The 27,367-nt window shown below is 45.7% G+C and overlaps 1 protein-coding gene across 6 annotated transcripts in view; it reads left to right on the top strand.

The window, feature by feature from the left end:
• Positions 1 to 18,615, top strand: part of SLC10A7 (solute carrier family 10 member 7) — a 256,897-nt gene extending 238,282 nt beyond the window's left edge. For 3 of the 6 annotated variants that reach the window (XM_032332448.1, XM_032332450.1, XM_032332446.1), the window contains 2 exons: positions 14,092 to 14,237; positions 16,310 to 18,615. In XM_032332448.1, coding sequence (XP_032188339.1) covers positions 14,092 to 14,237; positions 16,310 to 16,357 — 194 coding nt within the window. In that variant the 3' untranslated portion in view covers positions 16,358 to 18,615. The remainder of the gene's footprint in view (positions 1 to 14,091; positions 14,238 to 16,309) is intronic. The other 3 variants (XM_032332449.1, XM_032332452.1, XM_032332447.1) reach the window with 1 other exon arrangement.
• The last annotated feature ends 8,752 nt before the right edge of the window (positions 18,616 to 27,367 follow it).

Raw genomic sequence — 27,367 nt, 5'->3', positions numbered from 1 at the left:
AGTGCTTCCCGCCAGCTCCGCACTCGCTGTCAGTTGCAGAGGGGTTTGGTCTTTATTATTATTATTAATATTTAGAAAGTTTGCCCGTAGCAGTACTAAAATGTGCATCACAGAACAACAGTTGTTTACTGTGTTTGAAGTGAAGACTCTCACCCAGGAGATCTCATTCACTTGAAGTTCGTATCTCTCCATCTCCATTCGCAAACAGAGACCCGTGAATAACAATTGTCATTTCAGAGCTGCCTCTCTCCAATTATTTATTTGGTCCCATCTCTCCCCAGAAGTTCCCTTAATTGAACCAGACACTATAAACCCGTTCGCATGTATTTGATGACAGCCGGCTCCATGACTCTTTACAGCGAAGAATAAATGAGCCCATAGCTAAGCGAGGGGGAAGTCCACTGCCTCCCTGTCCCCCTCTACAGCCCCGTCCACACAACTGCAGGCAGAAATTAAAGTTAGCTGCCCACTTTTTAAAGCCACGGGCTACTGGGTAGGTTTTTGACAAGTTACCATGGGGGCAAGAGGAGATGTAAAATTGGACACAACTCAGATCCCTGGGTCCCCAGAAGCCAGCTCATTTGGAAAGTCACCTCTTCTGAAGCCGAGTGCGGTCGTGATAGTGTAGCTGTGACACTTCCCAGAGCTGTCTTGGCTGCATGTCTGCTCTGTGTACTACTACTGCTCTCTGTATTACAACTAGTCTCCTCTAGCACTAGGACTCTCATATTGCTAGGGCAAATTTTCTAAATATTAATTTAAAAAAAAAAAAAAAACACCTTTTTGCACTGACAGTGAGTGCAAAACCGAACAGGAAGCACTGGTGCTGATGAAAAAAAATGCTTTTAAAACACAATCTCCCTGATCCATTCATTCACTCACCAAGTGTTTATTTAGTGCCGACTGTATGTATGCCAGACCCTGTTCCAGGCCCCATGGGGCTACAGCAGTGAACAAAGTACAGAAAAGTTCTTGCCCTTATCTAACTTCCTTTCCAGCAGGATCAAATAGATGAACAGTTAAACATACAACCATTTGGTGATGGTACGTGTGAGATGGAAAGAGAGACTTGTTATACAGGAAGGAGAATAGGAGTGCCAGCGTGGAGGTGGGAAAGTTTTAGGCTTAAAGGGGCTGTTGGATCAAACACCGGAAGGGCCCAGTGAGCAAGCCGTGTGGGTATTTAGGGCAAGGAGATGCCAGGTGGAGGGGGCAGTGAGGGCGAAGGAGCTGAGGCAGTTGGAGGACGAGGAAGGGGCAGGTGTTCAGGCAGGGGAATGAGGGGTGAGGGAGGGAGAGCTGGCGGAGAAGTGGTTCCAGATAATGGGAGTGGGGCGAGTGAGATCACCTAAGGCCTTGTTGGCAGGTGCCAGGACTTAACCTTTCACTTAGAATGAGAGGGGAAGCCATTGAAAGGTTGAGTAGACTCTTGATAAGATCCAAGTCCACTCTGAAAGGACCCCTGTGGCTGCTGTGTTGAAAATAAAGGCCTGGGGCTGGATGGGTGGAAAGGTACAGCAGTGAAAAACAGGAAGGCCAGTTACAAAGCTTTAATCCAGACAGTTTAAGGTCAAAGGTCATGGTGGCGGAAGTGGTGTTGGATTCTGGGCATATTCGGATCACAGAGCTTAGAGGGCTTCCTGATAAACTAGATATGCTCATAAGAGGAAGGGGAAGGCGTGCCTGGGTGGCTCAGTTGGCTGAGTGTCTGCCTTCAGCTCAGCTGCTGATCCCAGGGTCCTGAGAGTCCCACAAGCACTCTGCTCAGCAGGGAGCCTGCTTCTCCTTCTCCCTCTGTTTTTCTCTCTGTCAAATAAATAAAGCCTTAGAGAGAGAGAGAAAGGGGAATTATCCAAGGTGTTTGGACAGAGAGGCTGGAGGGATGAGACTGCCATTTCCTGGATTAGGGAAGATGGCAAAGGAACAGATTTTGGTGGTGGAAGAGAAGGGTATAGGGGCCGGTCAAGAGTCCCATTTTGAACATGTTAAGTTTGAGATGTCTTCTCAACATCCAGTGGAGAGCTAGCCCTGTGCGTCTGGAGTGTTCATTGTATAGGGGTTATTTTAAGCTCAGGGACAGGATGAGGTCACTAAGGAGTATGGAGACAGAGGAGAAGGACCCTCTGAGGACCGAGCCCTGAGGCACTATAGAGGTTAGAGAGGAGATGAAATTATTTTGATAATAAAATGATATGAAATTCTAAATCAGCCAGACACACTGACATCCAAACTTGCAGTCCTATATTTTTCTCCTGCCTCCCAAGGCTGAGGTGAACATTAAATTAGAAAAGTAGATGCGAAGACACATCAAAACCTTAAAAGGAGCAGGCTCTCATGTTGGTGGGGGTGCCTACTACCTGCCAGGCACTGTATTAGGCACATAGGCTGACTCCTTATCTCAGGTAAGCTTCACGACAGCCCTGCCCAGTAACTGTTAGGGATCCCACTGCCCCTGGCAGAAAACTCTGCTTCCGTGAGGTCAGATAACCTACCCCAGTTCACACAGTGAGTAAACAGCAGAGCGCGCTCAAGGGCCTTTGTCTGCCTCCAGAATCCTCCAGAGTCCTCTTGCTCCCCCTTCTTACCAGACCTGGCTTCTCAGCCGGGCTTACTTTAGAATCACCAGGAAGCCGTCCAATAACCGTCATGCCCTGACCCCTCCCCACAGCTATTAACTTAGATTCCCTCAGGCTAGAGACTTTCTAAAAGCCACCCAGTACCCAGGTGACCACTGTGTTAGACTGCCCTCTGTGTTGATGTGCATTTATGCACTATTGTGTTCCAGAAAGACTGCAACATAGGATTTTACCCACTCATTTGTTAATAAAAGTGGCCATTTGTTTGTACTGACTTGGGAAAAACCATGGTTCTCTTAGATACATGAAGTACTCACAGGTTAAGGAAAACAGAGGAGATGAGAAAAGCATCATTATTTCCAGAAATGGCTTCCAGGGCTTTCTTAATTTCTTCTTCTGCCTAAAAGCCTCCTAAATGAGGCCCTAACTCCTCAAATTTTGTATCACTCAGAATAAATAAAAGGCAGGAGGGGGTTAGTAGGACATCACGTAGTCAAGTTAAACCATAGATACCTGGGTCAACGTTTTTAAAACAGATGGATGTAGGGGGTTCTTGGTGGCTCGGTCAGTTGAAAGTCCGACTTGTGATTTCAGCTCAAGTTATGATCTCATGGGTCATAAGGTTGAGCCCCGTGTTAGGATCTGTGCTTAGCAGGGAGTGTGCTTGAGATTCTCTCTCCCCCCGCAACCCCTTCCCCTCTGCAAGCTCTCTCTCTCCCTCTCTCCTGCTCTCTCTCAGATAAACCTTTAAAAAATAAAACAGATGGATTTAAGGATAAATAGTGCTGATTTCTAATCCCCAAATCAAAATTGCCTCATTCTTTTATGTCAGGAGGCATCTCTTCTGAGGTTGGTTTTCATTATAAACATGGTACCATCGAGAAGAAAATGACTGCCAGAGGGTGACTGATGGCCGTGTTGACAAAACAAAAAACATGTATTAAGAAAATACTGTGCATTTGTGTCCCGGCTTAATCACATTTGCCACTTACCTAAGACTTGGAAGCCTTCCAGAAGTCCCACTATTCACCAGTAAGAGGGTCATCAGAGCAAAATTTTAGGGAGCATTGAGTTTAGAGGGTGGGAACTATACCAGAATCAGTGAAAGCATGTGTTCTGTCCATCAGCTTCTCTTTGCTTCAGACTTAAAAGATTGGAGTGTTTTACTTCATTTATATGAAGACATATCTAAAAAATTCCATAAAATTAAACAAGGCTTTCCAGAGCCAGGGTTCAGTGAGTTCTGTGCGGAGCCAGGGGCCAGGTCTGTATTGGGGATCATAACACAAGATCATTTTTTGTGTTATTTTTGCCATATGAAAGCCTCAGTCTATTTTGGATATTTTCACATCCTGTGAGCATGAATAGCAGCCAGATTTTCTCTTAAAAAGACAAAAGATTCTTCCTTCACAGCCTAGAAAAGGGGAAAAAAAAAAGCAATTTCAAACTACTTCCTACCCACCGTGTCTCCATAAATATGGTGACCCCTCCAGGAAGGCACAGCCAGCATTTGAATGAAGGCTCCATGGCTCAGGTCTTTAATTCATTCTGGAATTCCCTGCTTGCTAATTACTCCTACAACACTGTCAGACAGGTGAAGGTGTACCTAATCTTCTGAGGCAGAAACCTTCAATTGGTGGAGTTAAATGTTTCATTGTCAGCATCTGGTGAGCCAGCTCAGGCCATTCATTAAATGTCTTTTCCAATCAGAACATACCTGTTTCAAAACAGAAATAACACCAGCTGCTCATTTTGGTCTTTTCTTGCATCTTTATTTACATACAACTTTACAGAAAGCGATGGGCTTACAGCCCAGGTAACTGAAGACGAAAACACCATCTTTTCTTTTCCTGATGGGCCAAAAACCGTCGATCATAAAACTTTTATCTGAAGCAAGTAAAAGGCCGGCCAGCTAAGCACCTGTGTTGAAAGGAGTACCTCCTTTTTCCTTCCAGACTTCTCTTGCGTAAATATTATTTTTCTTAGTTTTCTCCTTCTGTTTTCAGTGTTAATACCATCAAGCATCTCTTTTTTCTGGTGTCCCACAGCACTGTGACGAATTAGCGTTTCAGGGGTTGCAGGCACAGGGTCAGGTTGAAAAACCAAGGGTGCTGGAGCCATTCTATGTGCAACCACAGCCCCCTCCAGTCACGAGCTGCACCCAGCCTTGGGGAAGTTGGTCCTGACTGCTGCCTCGGGTTCCTCATCTGAGAAATGGAGAGAAGAATGGAAGCTTCATGCACACCATAGACCTGGGGAGTGAACAAATTGATGTTTGCACTCTCTCCGAATGCTCCCTGACCCAGAGCAAGCCCCGTGTAACTACCTCCTATGGTCTGTCTTCTGCCTCACCAACACACAAGTGAAGGTCAGAAACATCCGTGAACTCCGGATGTGGCTTCTAAGTTCAGTACAAGATATGACTGCTGAAAAAATAAAACATGACCGCTGCTCTTTCATAAAGCTTTTTAACTCCTGGAAAGGTGGTTCTTTTCTCTTAATTATGGCCTTACATGTGTCATATGTGACCTTGTAGACTTCATTGCCCTGCTTTTCTGGAGCTAATTCTCCTTTTTGGATTTAAAAAAAAAAAAATGGAGGGGGGTTCTGGTTTTGAATGACAAAGGATAAACCGCTCCAAGTTGTACATCAGAAAAGAAATCTGACATTTAAAGCCTTCCCAACTGTAGCGGGGAAGGTGGTTAGCAAGCAGCACGAGCTCCTGAGAGGAAAACAGGATGTTTGAAGCCGGTTTTGTGAAGCACGTTTGCCGACATCTCCTCTGGATTTTCAAGTGCCCCTTTCTTTCCCAAAGATAAACGTAGGACTTTTTTCAGGCTTCGGAGTTTAGAAGTTAAAATTCCATGCATACCTGTCTGTTAAACTGGGGCAGGATGATCGTGATCCTGCTTTTCTGCCAAAGGTCTAGCCAAGGGGGTTGTCAGAGATCCCAGAGCTGCTGCTGTTGCCTTCGTAATCAGCCATTGGGAAGCGCTCAACCTCTGTGTGGGTTCCATGAATCCCCACACTGGGACAGCAGGGAAATGGCCGGACAGCTCATATTTGCATATGTTACTTAGTTGTACCTCATTTTGGATGACTCTTGGTACAAAAAGGACAAAAATGTTTCCTTATGTATCTCATTACAGGAGCAATAGAGTTTCATAGCAAAGATAATATGGCAGGAGATTCTGGTTAAAGATGGAATGACCCCAAAAGAACAAGGAAGCAAGTAAAATGTAAACCATTGGCAAGAGTAAAGCAGCATAATCTGCATATTAAAATACCATGGAGAATTTGAGCCAAAGACCGGTCGTTTAGATGGGAGTGAGTGACGATTTGTGACATCCTTTCGCCCTTCCTGAGGGAATCTGCAGGAAGCTGACTTGCCAGCCTTTGGAACATACCAGAGTGGGTTTGGGGGGAGTCCTGGAATAGCCAGGATTATAAGCAGAATGCAGTTGGGTGGGGGGGAGCTGTGCAGACTAAATACCTCCTGCTCCAAAAGACCATACCTTAGGGGTGCTCTTAACTGATCCAACAGGCCTCGGATGGGCAGCAAGCCAAGCCATACCCATTGACCTAGAACTAGGGGACCTTTGTTTTTACCCCTAGTAAAAGACAAAAATCAGAGTAACCCAGATGTTCACTGAATCCATTTGCCTAACCACTGTGGTCCTAGCGGCAGTGCTGCATTCCCCTCACCACCATGTGCCATGATTTTGTTATTGGGTGGAATTTGCTCTTTGCCTAGATTTGGCATGGTACTATCTTCTCTCCACGGTAAATGAGTAAGAGCATTGACCCCTGGAAGGTGGTGAGAGGGGGGTGGTTACCCATTAATTCACTGTACTTAGAAGAGTGTCTGACACATAAAGCACAAAGACCTACTACTTACCAAACTTTGAACATTATTTCACTTAGCATTTATTTTTTTTAAAACCTACAAAGTAAGTACTTTTTATTGATGTGAAAACTGAGGTTTAAGAACTTGCCCAACCAAGGTCATGCAGGTGGTAAGTGGTAGACATGGTACTCTAACCCAAGGCTCTCTGACTCCTGTGTCAGGCTTCTTACCCCCAGCCCCCTCCCAACCCTGTGTCAGGCTCCTTAACTGCTACACTGACCTGCCTCACGTAGGCTATAGGGTATAATAGATTATAAATCACTGCATGAAAGTGACAGCTATATTACTGAAAATTAGCCTGCTTTAAGGAGTATCCTAACTGAAAGCCTTTTCTAACCAAATTCTGAAACTGTTGTTGTACTTTATCATGGCATCACTTTGTGCTCTAGAAATGGCATGTAATTGCTCTTTTGTTTAGTAATTGGCATAAATTAGTGCCAGTGAGTTTGACTTTCTGCAACTATTTGTCTCTAAAGAGAAGGACTCTGTGTGTGTGTGTGTGTGTGTGTGTGTGTGCGCGCGCGCACGAGATTGGCACTTCGTGATCCTGGAGAAGAGTGTCTCTGTTCTTCAAACAGTGACTGCCTTCCTAGATCATGTTATGATTGGGGAGACCATCTATCCCAATGACTTCTAAAGGCAAGCACTGTCTTTTCCGAGAGATTGACTGAGGAAGAGATAGAATCCAAATAACAATGTGTGGGACATTTAGATAGTAAACTTATGGATGTTTCTAACTAAGAACAGACTAAACAAAAGCGGGAAATCACCATGACAACTGAGGAGAGAAGCAACTGGATTCCAGATTTGCCAGCAGCTCTCTCCAAAACTCGGTGAAAAGTCTGAGAAAGCCTTTAAATGGAAAATAAGTCATGTGAATTCAGGCGAATGAACTCCTGAAAGACAGGAAATGATCCAGGTGATTGGAATATACGCAATCTTAGCTAAGTGAGCATGGAAGTGTAATATTAGTCTTCAAGGGATACAGAGAGTGTTTTTCAACGTACTTCCTCTCCTACTCCACACTTCAGCACTACTTTCAGATTTCGTGTTGCTCGGTCAATCCAGTTTCTTTCCTTCCTGCCGCAGCAAATTTTATGCTAGGAAATATAGTCCCATCCCCAAGGGGTGTGTGGAGGCGTTCTCTCTGCAGTCCAGCAAAGCGACTAGTGTTCGTTCTAGTTAAATCAGAACTTTTAAATAGGAAACCTTACTTTAGTACCTATTCCTAAATAACCATTTATCAAGTAGCAGTCCTGGGCTTAAATACTGCAGATTAAAGGAAAAATGTAATACTTTGCCTATGTTCAGGGGAAAACAGAACCTACCCTGAAGAAAATAATGGCAGCATGAGCAAATGCCACATTATCTGATGCCAGGAAGAAGAGCGACTTCTTTCCTCAAAAGAGGAAGAAATCTGTAGAGAGGCCACCCTCGGGGTGGAGGAAATAGAAAGCGGAGCCTGAATGAACCCACAGGATTTAGGCACATAAGGAGAAAGGGCAAGATCCAGCAGAGGCTCAGCTTTTACAGAGACAAGAAAGTGCTAGACCTGAGCCAGTGACAGCAATTGGCAAGGGAAAGTTGGGCTTAATGGAGTTGGCACGTTCAGCCATTAGAAGTAAATAGACTGAGTTCCAATTCTGCCTCTATTGAAATGCGTGACGTATGATATGAGGCAAGTCACTTAACTACCCAAACCCTGGTTCCTCAGGCTTAAATGGGAAAATCGCCCCTACTTCACAGGCTGTTATGAGGATTAAATGAGATACTGTAGGCAAAGCACTTGGCATGCTGTAGGTCCTTACAAAATGGCGGCAGTAGGAACCGTTCTTCACCGAAGTTGAATAGGGAGAGAATGTGATGAATGGGCACTGGAAAGTCATCGTAATTCTTGAGCAGGCTGTTGGCTTTAATTAATGTGGGTTGGGGGAAGATTAATCTGGCTGGGGTTTTGGAGGATTGATGAAGGGAAGAGTCTGAAGACGGGGTGATGTCAGGAGGCTGTAAGAGTAATCTTGGCTCGATTTTCTGAGGCACTGAATTAAGCAGGTGGCAGTGAAAACTGAGGAGAGGGAGAGTGGCAGATGGAGGAAAGAATCCACAGAATTCAGTGGCTTGACCGAGGAGTAAGAAGACAAATGGAATTAGTCAAAGATGATCCCCAAACTCTGAGTTGTAGAAACCAGGTAAGCCAGTGACAGAAAGGGTTACACAAGCTGTGCTGACACGAATCCCTCTGACCGAGGAAGACTGAGGTGTTCAGGGCAAGAGCCACCAGAAGGTGAGCCCCAGGAGTAAGGGACCGTGGCGGTGCTACCAATCTAATAGCCCCAGTAATGAGGACAGTGCCTCACATTGAGCAGAGGCCCAAAAGGTATTTTTTAATGAATGGACGGATGACGGAGGGATGGTGAGAACATGGGGCGCCCACCAGTAAGTGAACTGAACAGGGATGCGAAGTAGCTAGTTTTTATGTTGTGAACAACAGAGCAGCTTCAGTCTTCAGCATGGGTTAAATAAAAGTCCATATTTTATCCAGAAAGAAAAATGTTTCTCAAGAAAACATGAAAAACTGCCCATCCAATAGGAAGTATAAACTCATGCAACTTGAACGTTGATACAAAGAGAATTTTCTAATTCAGAGAACATAAAATAAACATATTTAAAATAGGGAGAAAAAAAAAAAACTTGTTCTTATATGTATTGTTTTATCCTTTCCATCCTGGGTATAGGATAAAAGAAACCCCTTACTTGCTTGTTAGAAGAAGAAAGCTCTCACCTGAAGTTCCTACTTGGCAGATGTCAGTTGAAAGCTCTGCTTACGGAATATGCTGGGGTGTCAAACTCTGTTGGATAATTTTAGACGAATGTGTCATGTGTGACATGGAAATATGGTGTGCTGTACATTACTGATTTCCCAAGTGTCTGGAGCAGGCAGTAAACAGTGTACTTGTAGAGCAATGGGGAAATGCTTTTGGTGGAAATTACTTTAGTCAGAAAAAGAATCCATTTACAATATGCGCCTTCTAACATCTTTCAGACAATGCATTGTATTAAAGAGGCATTTTTTGATTAATGTTTTATAAACACTTTTCAGCATGACAGCTTAAAGCCCCTGTAAAATTGTAAATGTGTGCATCGTGTTCACTTCCATAAAGTCAAATGCCATCGCATAAAGTCTAGTTGGATCCTGTCAACCACGGTGACACAGAATCCGTACCTGGGAGCATTAAAATTAATTTGCTTCATTTATATTACTGCCGTGATAGCAAGATGAAAAGAGTCCTATATTTAAATTTTACTTTAAAAAGAAAACTCTTTCTAGTAAGTTTGTTTGGTTTTTTTAAATTATCGCCATTGTTTTTCTCCTACTTAAAGAAGGTAGTGAAAACGGAGTGATAGTCTGCACAGTAGATTTATGACGGGATCTGGGAAAGTACAGATCCATTCACTCGACACATTCCTTTTAAGCACCTACTCTATGCTCAAAGATGAAGGAAGGGCCGGTGGTAGTAAGTGCAGTGAACACTAGGCTGGAGGGTGTCGCAGGTTGGGTAAGCATAGAGTAGAAAGGACCTGATGGCCAGCGTGGGACTTTTGAGGATGGCATCCCGGAGGAGGCGACCTGAGACCTGAGGGCTAGAGGACTGGGTGAAGCGAGATGTGGGTGATGAGCATTAGAAGCCAAAGGAGCTCCTGTGCAAAGGCCGAATGGATGGGGAGGGGGGAGCAGCACAGGGCCTCCTCCAAGCTGGAGCACAGAGTCAGGCATGGGGAGGAGTATGACATATAGAGACGTAGAGGGATGACGGCCAGGTCAGGAGGGTCCCCGCGCACCGCACTTAGAAGCTCTCCTGGGTCACTGACTCCTGAGGGGTTTGACAGAATCAGATTTTGTGCTTGCTCTGGCCACAGAGCGGGAAAGAGCTTAGACAGGACACACCTATAAAGCTGGAGAGACTGGTATGGAGCCCGCGTGGGAACGCCATTGAGAGCTGACTGGCCGGAGGAAAGCTTATGGGGAGAGGGTGGGGGTGGTCACTGGGGCCTGGGTCACTTCACCCAGGAAGTCACCTCATGCAGAGTCAGGTCACATTCCGCTCCTGGCATGCCTTGCCCTTTCACAGAGCCATTCAGCAATTCCAGAGTGCTGACGGAAGGAATGAATGATCTAGCGAGTTGTTCAACAAGTGAGTGAAGAGGAGGAGAGGGGGCACATGACCTAAGCTTCTGGCATAAGAGCTGCCGCTGGAGCTGTGATTTGACTTGAAGATCCCATTTTGCCCAATTCATGACCAAGTGGCAGAAATCACCGTGTGTTGAGTGCAGGGGTCCCTGCAGGTTCCTGACGTGGCTCTGTTGAATTTTGTGCTGTCATACTGATAGTGACGGCAACGTGGCAAAGATGCCCTAGAACTGACATAATAAACTCACTCCTTCTGAGTGACGGCCATCAGGGCAGGGCACGCTCGACGAGGGAGAAGTCAGCTCTCGCTCAGCATCTCCCAACTTCTTTTCTACACTGACCTTTGAGGAAATGAAAATGCAAACTGGAAGCCCTCTCCCGGGGTTGGGGGGCTACTGAAGGGAACACAGGGAAAAAGAAAGATGAAAGATGCAGATAATAGGGGATTGAAAAAAAAACGCTAATAATTGGAGAGGAAAGTAGAAATAAATGATAGAAAAGTCAGGTGAGTTTTAAGACTGAAGGAAAATAAAGGTACCTGAAACAAATAACATGTCACTTGAATTGCTGGGGTCCCCCTCCCATCACCAAGTGATTGAGCTGTGCATCCCCCCCCCAACCCCAGGAGAGGGACAAGCAAGGAAACATGACAGCCACTTGGGTCCTAAGCCCCGGAAGCTAGGCTGTTTGTTATATCGTGCTCAATCCTATTTTTAACATTAGTCGCTTGGATGGCTAGTGATGGGAAATTTGATTAACGATTAACAAGGAGGTATTGCAGGCACGTAAGGGGGGGGAGGAGAAATCCTATTCAATTCGGCAAATGTCTGCAGCAGCTGCTAGTCATCATGGATCCCTTCTCTCTGTCAAGCGAGGTGAATAACTGTAATGCCAGGCAAAGGGAGAAATGCACACCTGTACCACCGCCAGGGTCAGTCAGGAAAAGACAAAGCACTTTCTCAACCCAGGAAAGATTAAGCAGTGTCCGAAGGGGGAAGAGGGACAGTGAGGTCGCTCTAGCAGCCCCAGACCCCTCCTCCCCCAGCCTTCCTCTAGCGCCCCTGCTGGCAGAAGCATCCAGGGAGCCGGCAGCCAGGCAGTGATGTTCGCGGAGTCCTGAGCATCCAGAAGGGTGCGTTTGAAGATGAGTTCCAGGAGCCGAAGAACCAGCGCAGGGCCAGAAGAGAACTTCATGCAAATTGCGGCGAGGATTCCAAGAAGGTAGAAGATCACTTGTACACGGGAAGCTTCTTGAGAGTAAGGACTTCGCTACATCTTCCCGTCTGTGTGCCCTAGGCACTACGGGGGAGTCCTAGCAGTCACTGAGGTTCTCAAGCTTATGAAATCACAGGAACGTCCTGGTGTGGGTAGCAGGGGATGAGGTCTTCTGCTTCTGGAAGGGTTTCTGCTTCGTTTCCAAGAGGAAGGAGTTCCAAAAGAGCTTCTGGATGAGAAAGTGTTTTTGTGTACCAAAATGCTGCATTTCTGCTTAAAGAAGCTGCAGCCCCCGTGACATGGTGAACTGAAGACCCCTGAGACCTTGAACCTTCCCTGGCACAGAGGGCTGGAAATGCAGGTTGCCCGGATTGCAGTTCAGACCCCTCCACCTGGGACAGTTCCTGACCCTGAGGTGTCTCCGTTTCCTCATCAGTAGCATGGTGCAAACACTAGTTTTTATCAGCCTCTCAGGGTTATCTCAAGGCTTCGTTCAGTCACGGGAGAGCACTTGGGCAGCATGTGACATCTAGTAAGCTCTCACTGCATGCTAACCAGGATGGGCGTCATTATTGCCAGCTCTGTGTACCTACTTCCCCACACTAAGGTGAATCTCTGTTGTGGCTTACCTTATACCTCGTCTCTCTTGCAGCCAATTTTTGGTTTACTGACCATAGTAGCAGAGCCCACTTCAGCTTAAGAATGGCACAGAGCCCGAGTCTTTGCCTAGAAAGGGTAGCTTGAGTGATTTGGCCCAGCAGCCATGGTCCTTGAACTTCGGGTCAGAAACCCCCACTGTTCTTACTTACATGGACAAGTATCTCCATATTCTTATCATTTGCTCCCTTCAGCCCTGCTTTTACTGCTCCCTCCACCCTGATGGCTCCTGAACGCCATCCCTTTGGGCCAAATAACCTTCCCCAGAAACAGGAGGAGGGTGCTCAGCTCTTCTTTTCTCATCATGATAACTTCCCAGGATCATAATATCAGATGCTGCTTTTTGACTCTCAGTTGATAAAGTCTACTGTTTCTTAAAAAAAAAAAAAAAGGCTCTTTTGTTTTTTATATTGGTAAGAAGACAGAAAGTGCAAAACTCTAAGCATGTACTTTCCAAGCTTTGAGAGAGAGATTGTTGAGGACGAGTTAAGTGTTTTCAGTTTATGGCAATGATTTGTGAGGCTATGAAAAAGAAAGCGGCTATGAAATACATTTTTGCATAAAGGTTTGAAATTTATTAGAAGGTAAAAATAATTGAAAAAGCAGAGCTTTCCTCAGTGGGTTATAATAAAAAGTTATTTATGTGCCAGCAGTGTGCATGTTTAGGAGGTTGGGTCCTTCTCAGAGGCTGTTCTCAAAGAAACAAGAAGGAAGCTAAGCTATTCTGTTGAAAAAGCTGACATACATACACGGTAATTCTGACAACTGGGCCATATTAAAACAATTGGTAATAACAGTCAAATTGCTGGTGTCTGGTTTCTCTTATAAAAGCTTAATAGGTACACACTATAGACAGCTGTTTACAAAATCTGCAGACCTTGCCCTTGGTGTAATAGAATGGTAGACTCAGAAAGTAGTATTCATTTACCTGAGTTCCATTAAGACCTTCACTGGGGTCTAAGCATTCAGCCCTAAACTTAGAATTCACCTGCCGTATAATAGCTCATAAAGTGCTTTGAGGTCGTTGGCCAAAAGAAAAGGCACAAAGCCTTTATTAATGTTCATTTAGCAAAAGTACCCTCCCAATTAAAATGGTATATATCATATATTACCTTGCCATATCCTTTCGGTTCTCAAAAGTGAACTTTGGGACGTGAAATAATGCCAGGCAGGCCTCCAGCAGCCTGTTTCCCTACTAAGCAAGGAAAGATCCGTTTTGAATCTCTGCTTTACTCATGTTCTTCGGTCTTCTGAGAAGCAATGCCTCTCCTCCTTGTAGACAGCCTGCTAATTGGCAGTGGGAATTAGTGGTGCCTTTGAATACTGACCACCTTTTCCGTTTCATCTGTTTTGGGTAGAGCTTAGAGTTTTTGCAATGAAAGGAAGAATGGAAAGATTTGATGAGTCTGTTGAGACATTCCCTATGAACACATAGGGGGAAAAGATGCTAATGACCTAGTCCAGAGCTCCAGTTTTAATGGGGTGGGTCTTTGGTTTGATGACAGACTGAATTTACCTCTAGATTTTCTGTCTTCCTTGCTCCTCAGGAATTCCAATGCTGAAGATCGTGTTTGCGGGCCACGAGCACCTCTCTCTAATATCTGTGCCCTTGCTCATATACCATCCAGTTCAGATCCTTCTGGGAAGTGTGTTGGTGCCCACAATAAAGTCTTGGATGGTGTCAAGGCAGAAGGTGAGATTCTGGAAAGATCTCATTTGAATCCAAATCAGACTGAAATGCTATTTCTGAATTTTAGCTCTTCATATGCTTTACCTTTTGCTAGCATATCCTCATCCTCAAGTACATATTTTCTTAACCAATCATCATAATAATGGTGCACTGATCCATTTCGATTTGAGAAGGAGGACTGAGGGTTCCCTATTGTATATTGCTATGAAAGTACAGCTACACCCAAAACGCAGTTTTAAAAAGCTTTTTTTAAAAAAAAATCCACTCATATTGGAGGGCATAGTGCAATGCAGTAAAGGTGAGTATACTCAAAATACCCGTACACCTCCGCTCAGGTGTACCCCTTCTTTTCCCCACCCCGTCTTTCCTGCATGTCCTGATTTCACATGCCTTTCTAAACGTGATAGCACCAGGCTTTATCTAAAATGTCTACTTTATCTTTAATTTTCCAGACACCTAGAAACTTCTTTGCACAGCAAAACTATGTATTGGCGCATTTAAAAACTTTAATTAGCAAAGGAACATACACAGTGTCAATTTCACTACTTCGCTCAGTCTTGTAACTTATTCGATATCCATAGATGTGATTTCCTAAATTAGCAGCCAACATAAAATCAGGGTGATTCATACAAAGTTTAGATGCCACGTATACCATCAGAGCATCCGTCGGGCTGGCTGCTTCCCAGTGGCTTAGAACTTACAGGACTTCTCTGAGCCTGGACACAAGGTGGCAGCTGTTATCAGGAGAAGAGTAGGAAAAAGAGAGCCAGTGGCAGGGGCCTGCTCTGTGTTGTGTCATTAGGGTTCTAAAAGTGGGATAGCCACACTACCACCTATTGAGCTCTGTGTGTGCTGAGCACATCCTGTCTTCCCCCGCAGGCATGGTCCTGCAGGCTCAGCCACCTCCTCTCTGGGAGCCCTTGGCTGCATTATTTCACTTTTCTGTACCTCAGCTGCTGCCACTCTGAGACTAACAATAATTTCTGCTCTTCAGAGTTCCAGAGGCTTCTCTGGCATATGTTTGATAAAAGCTAGCTGCTGTAATTATCATTGTTGTCCTTGTTTTCATTCCTGTCTACGGCACTGTAGCAAGTTCTGCTGTTGCCATCAGACAGCTCAGGAAGGAGGCTTGGGGAGTCGAGCAACTTGCCGGAGGTTACGTGGATGGGTTTGTCAGTTCTAGAGGCGGGACTCGAACCCTGGTCTGTTTGGTCCCCAACATCCTTCCCCGATACCACAAGGACACTCGAGACTGAAGGAGTGCCCTAGATCCCCAGGATCCTACCGGAACAAGTTAGCCCACCCAGCACCTTCATTTATTTTTCCACTTACCGGAATGGAAGTGATTACTATTCCTTATTGGGTACCACTCTGGGCGCTGGTCCGCCCACCCAAGAGTTGGTAAGGGAGCAGTTTAGTACCTTTATAGTTCTATCACTAGTTATCCCTTTGAAAACTTCCATTTATATCGGTCAGTGTGTATGTGCACTGTGGGTCACCACTGATACACAAACATTTTGGCAAAGAATGAAAGCATTTAAAAATCCTAATATTCTGTCAGTAATATGAAGTTGTAGTGAACAACAAATTAAACAGAATGAGATTGTCTTCTCAGTGTTTAAAAGCAGACTGACACAGGCATTTCCAAAAGGGAGGCTAAATTGGACAATGCTGTTCACTCTCCTTTTGCACAGAAACCACTCCAAACCCGGGAGGTGTTGGCTACCTTAGAATAATCCAGAAAGGGTGGAATATTTGCCCATCCCATTTGACCACAAACATAAATGCAAAGAATCAATCATAAGGGTATCCATGAGTATCTCTTCTGCTTTACAAATAAGGCTGATTGAGACACCCCCACCCCACCCTCCAGTGCACAGCAGGATGGTATGAGCAGCCGGTTGGGGCTGGAGAAGGGGCAAAGTCTTCTGGTCCGTGAGGGGGGCAGGTGGGCCTGTTCGTGTCCAGAGGTTCGGATCATTGGTTATGTAATGTTCTCGGGGTGGGCGGGCTTTGTCTTCCTTCTAGTAGCATAAATTATCTTGTGTTAATTGATGCTTTCATTTTGTTCATAGATACTGTCCAGCTCTGAACATCATGTTGTCCTTTCTTATAGGGAGTGAAGTTGACGAGACCAACAGTATAACGAAGGAGGCACTCTTTATGCAGCGGTGTATATTTGTACAGAATTGTACATACAAACACTTCTGAAGACTTGTACTTGTGAATGTTGCTTCGATGCATATTTTATTTTTTTACACAAGAATATGATAAAAAAAAAAAAAAAAGTTTAAGTGCCTTAAAATGTATTGGACAGGAGCGTTATTTCCAGAACCTAGTTTGTTGGTTACTGGCAAGGGTGGTACCGTATTTTGGAGTGGTTTAATTTTTTTTTTTCTTTCCAAACACGGGAAACCATGATCATGACAAAAAGCAAATACGCTTTCCTCGTACCACCTTTGGTGCAGAACAACCCTACGCTAGTTACTGTGCTGTTTGAAATGAGGTCACACCATCAGGAAAATGCCCTTCTGATGACAGTGAGAATTTCCAAAGTCTTATTCATGAATACTTTGATTTACTGTGTGATTCTTTGTTTCTACAACTGTGACATGCCTCTTCCTTATCAACTCAGCAGGGGTCATGGATTGCATAGATGCTGAAAGGCATAAGTTATCTGCATTTCTTGACATCATTCTTTAGACATTCCTTCAGATAGTTTCCACAGAGAAATTCCTCAGTCCTATTATAAGAGATTGTGGTGTTATATGTCTTAAATTTATTATAAGCTGCTTCAAAGAAAGAGCCTGATGTTTGAGTTATAAGTAAGTGAAGTTTTGAGGTAAACTCCAGGACTTGGTAGTCAGGATTTTTAAAATTGTATTTCAGATAGTTTCCCTTTTTCTGCCACAATTTCTTTCTTACCTGTTTTCTAGCACACTTGCAAACTCCTAACAGCCAAACATGAGACTTAAAAATGTTCCAGTTTGAGAACAGCAACAATTAATGATGGATTATGTTCACATTCCACAACTGAGACCAAAATTTTTTCTTGTTACACAGATGTCTGAGCACAAATTGCCCCTTTTAGCCAGAAGCAGCCTGTTTCATCCTTGGATTAAGCACACTTAAGGCATTTGAGACAAGTTATTAATGAAAATTTCCTTGGCAGATTTGACAAATGTTTGCTGCAATTTTTTAAAATTAAATCATATTGTTCTTATGAATAAACAAAAATATAAAGGTCATGGACACAAACAAATGTTACATATACACATTCTGTCTAGCCAGATGGAAAGAAAAATGGGCACAGAAAATGCAAAACCATTCATTAACCAATAGATCAAATAAAACAGTCCCCAGTTGGGCATCAGCTTTCAAAGGAATATTCAATCTTTGCTTCCACTGGGGCTAGACAAACTTTCACTAGATCCAAATAGAGAAGAAAGCAATATAGAGAATTAGGGGACGCTGTTCCTGCCCAGCATTCTGTCACATCCTCTCTGCATGTCCTTTCTTGGTTTGACAGACAGTATTGGCATCCTGGGCCACACTGACGCTGACTGTGGTCAGCAACAGAAAAGATCATTCCTTTGACACCTACCAGGTTTACCAGTGGTATAAATTCGTATTATCGTCACAACCAGGTCTCATCTTGTGTTTCTTCTAACCATTTCAATATTACTGAAATTCATAAATTTCACAAGAGTTATCCTCAATGTAAATGTTAAGGCCAGCGCCGGACTCTGCAAAAATCTGTGGTGGACAGGCTGTTTGTCAGAATTTCACTTATATCTAAAACTCCAGTAATTTTGCTCAATACTTTTGATGCTCAAAAATGGGGCATAGAAAGGTTTTCATGTTTTGTTCCTACAAGTTTCTTGGAATTTTGGAAGCAGTGGGGTTGTCTGTCTGTCTGAGCTATAAAATTCTTTCTCCCTAGCATTAGAATACTGATTTTTTTTCCTCCCCAACTTATCTACCTCTATTGTCTAACACCTACAGTAGGTGTGATTATGGGATAAGGTTCAACTGAAAATGCTATAACGTGCTTTAAAAAATGTGTTTTGTTTTCAAATAATCTCTACATAGTGCATTTTGGTGGCTTGAGTGATACATTTATGCCTATGTCTTTTTTTAAACAAATACTGTGGCATATTTTTCCATAAAGAATAAAAAATAAAATCAAAATTTATTTCTAATTCATGCTTATTGGGATTTAATTATTCACCTCAAAATATTTTATTATTATGTTATGCACTGTCAGGCTATCCGTTCATGCATTTTTTTGTCTAAATGTATTTATGAAGGAAATACATTAGATTATATTTATGTTTACTAATTTTTCCACCTGGGTTTTTTTTAAGTGGTTGTTACAAAATTGGATTTTTTTTTAAATGGGTGATGTTAATCTTTTCATGTGTTCTTTTCTAAGTTTTAAACTTTGTATTTTTTTAAAATTCCCTATTCTGTTTAAAACTAACACACCTCTGGCTAATGTTCAGTGTTTGTTTATGCTAAATACCAAATTTTTACAAAAAGATTGGTGAAATAATAAAGTGGGTTATTTATGATGAATGGAAGATGGAAATAATTCTATGATTAAACAAAGATATTTCACAAATCATGAGAAAACCTGTGGCTTATTTTTAACCTGATTTCAGATGCAGTCATAATGCCTTCTAAGTCTATCTCAACTTTTCTTTATTCATTCTGGCACTCTTGTAGCATTTGTGTTTAAAAACACATAAGTTTCATAATCGTGCAGGTATCCATGTCATCAATACCTCCACCACGGTATCATGTTAAAATCTAAAATTCACCCTTGCTTTTTTGGTGAGAGTTTTTTTCTCTGCAACAGGGTTGACAACCAAAAGAGAAACACAGCCAACAGAAGAGGCCAAATTTAAGTGCTCTGAATTTTAGGCACCCTTGTCATATTTAAAGGGATAGAAAAGACGAAGCCTTGGAACGCCTCTTCCAAACACGGTGTTTCTTTACAAGCGCCTCACCTTGTGTAGAACTCCATACTCGGGTCTTCTTCTTTGGCTGTCTTCTTGGCTTAGCAATCCTCTTCTTCCTGGCAGGCTGTTGGAGATGCCAGCCCCCTCCATGAGGTTTTCCTGCTCTGCTCCCTTGCCCCCAGCCTGTGCCAGACTTGCTCACTGTGACACACCCTTAGAATTTGTCCTTCAAGTTCTGAAACCTTTGCATCGTCTAATCATGACTCTGCATTTGTCTCCTGCAGCATGGCCCCCATTTCTGTTTCTCTGCAGTGCCTACCTAGCACAGTGCCTGGTTCAGTGCAGTACCAGAAAACACGCATTGATTTTCTCAATTGTGATCTTAATAGGTAGGACGTGAACCTTCAAAATGATGAAAGAGCGCTTCCCTACATATAGATCATTACTAATTTGCAAGGAAAACGGACTGTTTTACGCTGTTCCTATCTGAGTAAAACTGGAGCTGCCTCTTGCGACTCAGAGAAATGCCTTACTTCATAGCTCTGTATATAGAACTCTCCAAGGTGACATTGCAGGTGTGATAAGCAAACAGCTTCCATCATCTCTGCTCTGAAAGCACAGTAAACCCTCAATAATTCAGGCTAAATCAGGTTGGGTCAATCGGAATTAGTGACTACTTTATATGCATGAAAAATAAGAGTTTCCCTTATAGGAGTTTTAACACGCTACGAAGAGTAGATACAGATTATTATGTTTATCATCCTATCATTGGTTTGTAAATAGACATAAATGAAAGGTCTTAGAAGAATTTATTCTCTCTAGCAAGCCAATTAATCTTACTTACACCATAGGACGGTTTCTGAAATGTGAGTAAAATAGAACCTCGTTTAAAGGGGGAAAAAATTTCTCATAGAGCCTGGGAAACTCATCTACAGAGCCAGTTCTGAAAAACTGTATCGAACGGTAAATGACTGCCACTAACAATCTATCGGGGTGCATGTGTTTGTGGACACGGGTGAGGACAAGACCCATGAAATTCCAGCACCGTTGTGAGACATCGAGGGTCCTCCTGGATGATTTCAACAACTCAGAAATTCCAGACAGTCGGAAGGAAGAAGCGCAGGGTTTCTGTGAAACCAGGCCTTAGAGTCTGCTGACAGGAAAAGACAACACACTGAAGAGGTCGATCCTAGCCTCCACCGGACACATGGATCATTCCCTCAATCCCCACTGTTTCAGATGTGACATCCTTGCCACGTGGTTGATCTGTGCCCACTACTGGAAGTTCTAGACTCTGACTCTGGCTGTTCACAAAGAGCACCACTGTCAGCCTGGCATCCTGGGCTGGTGTGCCAACGTCCTCAAAACCCATCCTGTATCTTTTCCACCAGGATGTGTCCACCATGACTTCCTACCTGGGCCCCACTGCTATAAGCATCTCATGTGTGGTGTGATCTGACCACACCCCTGCCGCCTTAGCCGCCACCCCGCAGCTGTGCCTGAGAAGTCCCGTTGTTGGAGATGTTGGAGATGGAGTAAAATACCGTTTACAGCTCACCTCTCTTTCGCCTCACAAAGCCAAAGAGACTGGTGTGACATCCTAGGTTTGTTACGAGGATCAAATGTGATAATCTCCACAAACAGCTTGTCACAGCTCCTGCCACGTGGCAAGAACTCAGTATGTGGCAGTCGTTATCCCTGCCCAACAACGGATGGGACCTGGGTGAACCATGCTGGACAGGTAGAGTCAGGTGTCAGGCTCAGTTCTGCATGACTTCTAATTATGCAAATGACCTTTTACAAAGTCCATTAAATGTCACTAGTCAAGTCAGGAAGTGATCAGGGCATGAGTCTTACTCCATCAGTTAATGAAGATATTGGATTCTGAATTTCAAGACGGTTGCAGCAATCCCGTCTTCCAGCAGGGATAGGAAGGTCCTCCCAGCCCACCACTGCTATCTGGCTTGTGCCATTTTCTGCCTCCTCCAAAGAATTCCGAGCAGAAATTTTGTCCAACTTCCCTAAAAGCCCTGAGTCTGGCTCAGAACCATCCGATAAAGCACTTCACAGACAGAGCTGCCCCCATATTGATTCCGATTGACTACTGCCTGCCTGGGATGACTTCTGGTTTGGGGGCTGCTCCCAGACCCGGCACTGCGGTCACTGCCCTCTCAGGGGGCCATTCCTTGAGCTCCCTGCGTCCAGGCCGAAACATCCCCTCTCCGCTCGAGAGTGCCACCGTGGTCCTGGCATGGCTGCCTGTCCATCCCACTCATCCCTTTAAGGTTAACATTTCCAGGAATTCTGGCATCTGATTTCTCTTCCATCCCCCACTCCCAGCCTTTCCCACAGTGCCTTTCCCACAGTTCTAGCATCAACCACCTTCTGTAAACCAGCAAGAGCTCCGGGATAGGTAGCCTTACCTTTGGACATTCCCACATAGGTATCCTCAAGGCACCTCCAACCCCATGCCCCTGAAGCAAAGCCAGCCACCTCTTCCTTTCCCTGCACTCAGTCCTCCCCAAGCCCACCTCCTATGTTGCCACAGCAACCAGGCCTGGTGACCTCCCCCCAGACCTTCACCTCTCCCTTTTCATCTTCACTAGTCACCCAATTCTCTTGATCCTACTACAAGTCCTCTCCTTAATCTCCACTTTCCTCACTCCCTGCCACTGTCTTAAAATAACCTTAAAAATGTTACTTTTTTCCTCCAATAATACCTTTCTCCAATCCAGGGCACATTTATCAATCGCCTCCCACATGCCAAGAGCCCCGCTAAATGCTTTATGTGAATCACCCCTCTTAACCCTTATGACATTTTTGACATTCGTGTGATCATTCCCATTTTACAGATTAGAAAGTGGAGGTTCCAAGAAGATAAGTTCCAGGTGCCACTGCTTGTAAGTGGTAAAGCCTGGATTTCCTCCTGGGTTGCTGACACAGCCAGCACCTGTGCTAATGATTCCCCATTTTCAGGGTCCCACCACAGCCCCCACCACTGTGAGACACAGTCATCGGTTATTACCAATTGCCTACTGGATTTCTTTACTTGCTATGATATCACTTATCAGGTTGTGCCAGACTATCTTTGTCCAAATATCTCTCCCCCTCTAAATTAATCATTTCTTCAATGGACAATTTGTTTTTTCTTATCTCTGATGACTAGCAGAATGCTTGCCTGATATTAGGGACCTCAATAAATGTTTATTGAATAATGAGTTAACCTGTAAAGCCCTCCAGATTGCTTTCCTGATTCTGGGGGTGGGGGGGCAGGGGACAGATGTCTTCTGATTATGAAACACTATTTTTGGAGAGTAGCATGTAACTGAATTATCACTCAGTAAATGGAAAGCATAATATGAATCAATCTACAAATGCTTCTGAAAGGACTTTTTTCTCTTCATGAAAACAATCAATAAAAATAATAATGACCGTTTCAAGGCTGGAGCATCTAGAACTCAGTATCCCTCTCCGATGCCCATCCCTTGTTTCACCATCTGCTTTGGGAGCCATCTCTCTGGCTGCTGTCTGTGCAAGGGTCCTGAGGTCAGGGCCAGACAACCAGCCTGGAAGAAGCATGTAGCTTTTGGCCCCAAGCTCATCAAAGAGACCCTGACTCTCTGCCCTTCATCTCCCTTCTGCTTCTCACTCCCCCAGGACACATGCATCCCTGCTTGCCCTCCTAGGACATGAACCACTCAGCCCCAAATGCTAAGTGAGGATCCAACCAAAACACAAATGGCTGAGGAGCGTGCATGGGCAGATGCAAGAGAGAGCACTGGGCCAGGCATAACAAGGCCAGGCAGGCCAGTTATTGTAGAGGGAGCCCTACATCAGGGCCTTTTACCTCTGGGTCACTGGTTCAAATCCAGCCAGGCCTCGGCTGACAGAAAATCATTACCGGCTCTGTGTCAGGTTGCTTGACAGATGGAAAATGAGTTTCTGTCTCCATCCAGCACACGTGTCCACATCACACTTGGCACTAAGCAGCTCTCGACTCTGTGGAGACAGAGGAAAAGTCAGGCGACAGTCACCCTGGTGTCAGGCAGGTCCCTGAGGTCAGGTGAGCCTGCATTTCAGCGTTCTCTGTGTGCGGGTCTGACAGCCTCCTTGTCTCAGCCCTTTCATGAGCGCTTTATTAATCTGCTTGTATTTTTTATTTTTTTGGTCTGAAGACATTGTTTAACAAGTCGTTTGAAGTGCTGGAACAGCTAAGAAAATCTGATTCTGCAGCATCGAAAGATGAGCAGCCAAATTGGAATAGAACAATATCTAAATGGACACTTTTCTCCTTGGCTGGGCCAGGCTGGGCTGGGAGACCGGGTGGCTGAGTCCGTCCAGTGAAAGGTGTGGGGCTGCTGGGCAGGGTGGGCTGTGCCACGGCTTTACCCCCGAAGCTCCCTAGTAAAGGTCAGTAGGAGACAGTTCCCTTGGGGCATTTGATTTTCCTCTCTTCTTCCCTCTTAAGAGCATTAAAGCCACTGGTCTAAAGGCACTTCAGGCTTAGAAAAATCCTCCTTCCCTTCCTGTGCATAGACAAGCACTGCCAGCCCCTCGAAAGGGTGTCTACCAGACACCCACACACAGGGCTTTCCTCATCACAGCTACGTAGGAGGAATTCACACCCAGCGCCGGAATGGTTCTGATAAACACAGAGCACAGTCTCTCTTGGCGGCGTCTTTCTTGGCCCCCTCCCCTTCACGGGGGCTGTGAAATCTGTCAGCGCTGTGCCACTCTGGGGCCATCCCTGGAGACCTTCACTACCGAAGGTATTCTTCTTTTTAACTCTTTCCAGGATCGCCACCGAGCTGCACCCCTCCTGGCTCATCCAAGAAGTCCCCAGTCCTCCCAAGACTTTGGCTGTGAGCAGGATGAGCCCCTTCAGCTGTTTGCATCTATCCCCAGCAAGTTTGCTGTCCGGGATTCCCTGGGCCAGCAGGAGGCACATTGATGGTCTCCTCTATGAACGGTCTAGAGTGTGAGAGCAACAGGTCCCACGACTGTGCAGTTCACCTGGCTTGTGGGAACCTGGCTAAGGCATGTGGAGGGACCTTCTGAGTCATCTCTGAGAGCAAAGAACCAGGGGACCCATAGCCAGCTTTCTGTCCCTGCGAAACCCACTTTTCCCCTCCCTCCCGTGTTCCTCAAACCCCACTTGTTAGGACAGGAGCCTGGGGTCCCCGGACCCGAGCTTGACCTCACCTCATCTCTTGTTCGGTTGATGTGGGGAGAAGTGAGGGGAGCACAGAGGAAAGCACAGGGCTCGGACCGCCGTGGCACCTGCCTCTCTCACTTCCCCGTCTCCTCATCCGCTCCTCAGAGATTCCTGAAGCAGAAGGAACCTCCGAAATGCCCAATTTGCATTTTTCATTCTGTTCCCGTTCTCTGTGGGACACAGCAGCATTATCCAATAGGGATGACCCCAATTGTATCTGTTGTTGTTCACATACACCACAGTTTTAATGTAGATTCCCTGCTGCATCTGAATTTCTGCGAGGGCTGTACCCATATGTGCACTCACTGTTACAGCATATGGCGTTACTTTCCTTGACAAACTGGACAGAAGCAACGTTCTAAAGCTCTGTGCATGTGCGTGTGTGTGCGCGTGCACGTGCGCGCTCGCGCCTGTGTGCGCGCGCACCTGTGGTTTTAGTTACAAAGTCATATATACTCATGGGGAAAAAAAAAATCGGAATGGAGCAGAGCGAAAGCGGGGTCTGCAGAGCACGCTTGGGAGACCACTGCCCCCCTCACCCTGTCCTTCGCTCCTCCGACTCCCTGCACTGCTGCAGCCCCCAGCCACAGGGCAGCCCTTCAGAGTCACCGGCAGCCGCCTAGCTTCTCCCCAGAGTCCGCAAGGCTACTTTCAAATGCCCCCGCGGCCCCTCCACAAAGAGGAACAGAGCATGAAGAAGCATGAAGAAGCCTGCAGCACAAAACCCCGGGACAGAAAGAAGCCTTTTGAGGATTGCTTCTGTGCTCACGTGTGGGAGGTCACCGAGGGGCCAAGGTCAGCAGCAGGGAGTGGCTCCCAAAAGGAATGGGATAGACACCTGCCTGGCAGTCTGGGCCTGAAGCAAGCCCTGGTCCTGGGCCCTTGGACTAGCCCTGATCTTCCAGTCCGTGAGACATCTCCGGGAGGGGCCCTCCCTGCTGCCCTCCCCAGCCTCCCCCAGCCGGGCGAAGCTCTTTCCACCCTGAGACACACGTGTACACAAAAAGAAGCAGCGGCCTTTGTGCTCTCCGGCTTCCTCCTCTAGCTGTGCTTCTGGGAGAATGAGGACGACTTCCAAGTGAAGGCCAAGGGCTTGCCTTGACATTTAGAGAGCCTGTCTTTGAGGAAGGGCGAGAAGCAGCGTCCTCTTGGTCACTAGCCCCGAGCCAGGAACACGGCAGATGCTCTGCGAAATGATACGCGGAAGACCGTGAACCGCTTCTAACCCCAGTCCCACCCCTGTGCTGTGTCCGTCGCCACCCTCCCTGAGTCTGGTTTCCTGCTCTGAAATGACGAGGATGAGGACGGTGGCACCTCCCGGGGCTGTTTCCGGGATGGAATGAGGTCACTCACATAAGGGAATGACGTTAACTCCAAGGGGTCACAGGAATGTCAGAGATGGGACAGCGAAATCCTGTCTCAGATGTGCCCCAGAATTGAGGTTTTAGTGGCTAAAAGCTGTTCTAATGTACCCATTGACATTCTTCTGTTCATTGGGTAAGAAAATTGTAAGAATAATTCCTTCCACCCCTCCCCCAGCTCCAATAACTCAGTGGAGTTATGTCTTTTTGGGGTGCAAAAAATATCTATTTTTCTAACACGGACTGTGGAGGGTGGGGGGCGGGGAGGCTGCTCACCACTCTCCTGGACCACCCTGGCTACGCACAATCCACACAGCGTCCTTCTAGCACCAAGACTCCGTCTTATTTACACTTATTTACATATCGAGCGAGATCTCCATGGCTGCCTGCCCGGAAGCCCTATTTTTAATTGTTGGCCACCCAGCTGCCCCCTGACCTTTCCTGGCACTTTTCTGAGGATTTCCGGCCACTGCTAACTTATAGGGAAGGGCAGCAGATAATCTCCTTGGAGGGGAGATCCGCCAAGGCTGAACTCCAGAGGCCCCGAAAATATTCAGCATCTCACAGCCCCTTTTGCAAGGTGATTCCCAGTCTGTGGGTGCCGGTCCCTCACGGAGCAGAGGGGGTTTGGGCTCAGGCTGGTGGGCAGGCTTAGCCGCTTGGCCAGCTGCATCCCATGTGGACAAAAGGACAGGGGAAGGGGGAAGCAGCTGCCTGTTCGCTTCCCAGCTTCCCTCTCTGGCTGCGCTTCTAGGAGAATTAGGAAGAGTTCCAACTGAAGGCAAAGGCCGTCTGAAATTTAGACAGACTGGGTTTTTTTTTTTTTTCCTTCTTTTTAAAACACAGCATTTTCCTAGACAGAGCAATAAAATATATATTGATAAATATTTTCCAAGAGTGCCCTCTAGTGGAAATCTAGAGGCAGGAGCACATCTTAGGAATAAGTGACTTGGATCCCGAACTCCTGAATAAAAATAAAGCACATTCAAGCAAGACCTCCTTCACACGTGATCTGAAAACATATCACATTTCTCCCACGAGGCCATAAAACGTCACATGGCCTTGATTGGAAATGAAGGCTGCCTTAAGTCTTTAAAACGAAATCGTGCTCTACTTTTGGAAGTGGAAACCGTCATGTTCTATGGACAGAATTTTGAAACTCTAACTGAAGAAAAAGCATGGGGAACGGAGCCCCAAAACAGACCCATTGGTCGCATTCCTAGGCGGCGCATGTGTTGCTGGCTGAGTGCTTTTATTTTGACTGTGGGGGAAGCCAAGGCGGCAATAATGTCCAGCCCCAAAGGCCACACACACTGCTCGGTTTTTACCTTGGAGGATGTGGGACAATGAGTCATTTGTGCCTCTTCCTGGTTCTTCCTGGCCAAGGTCAGCTTTCCCACTGGAACCGAGCAGCTTGGCGCAGGGCCCGAGCCGTCTGGAGCCTCTGAATGGTGAGGAGTCCGTGGACGACAGGGTGTGCCCCCACCACGCTCCTGGGGGGCCCCCAGGTCAGGCTCCCAGGCAGCCCCCGTCTAGTCACAAAACCTCACTCACTCTGCACAGAACAGCAGGAAGGGCATCCTCGTGGAAGCC

This window comes from Mustela erminea, chromosome 2 (genome assembly GCF_009829155.1).
Source record: "Mustela erminea isolate mMusErm1 chromosome 2, mMusErm1.Pri, whole genome shotgun sequence".
NCBI lineage: Eukaryota > Metazoa > Chordata > Mammalia > Carnivora > Mustelidae > Mustela > Mustela erminea.
Note: the sequence above shows the minus strand (reverse complement) of the source record. Positions and strands in the feature narration are given on the sequence as shown.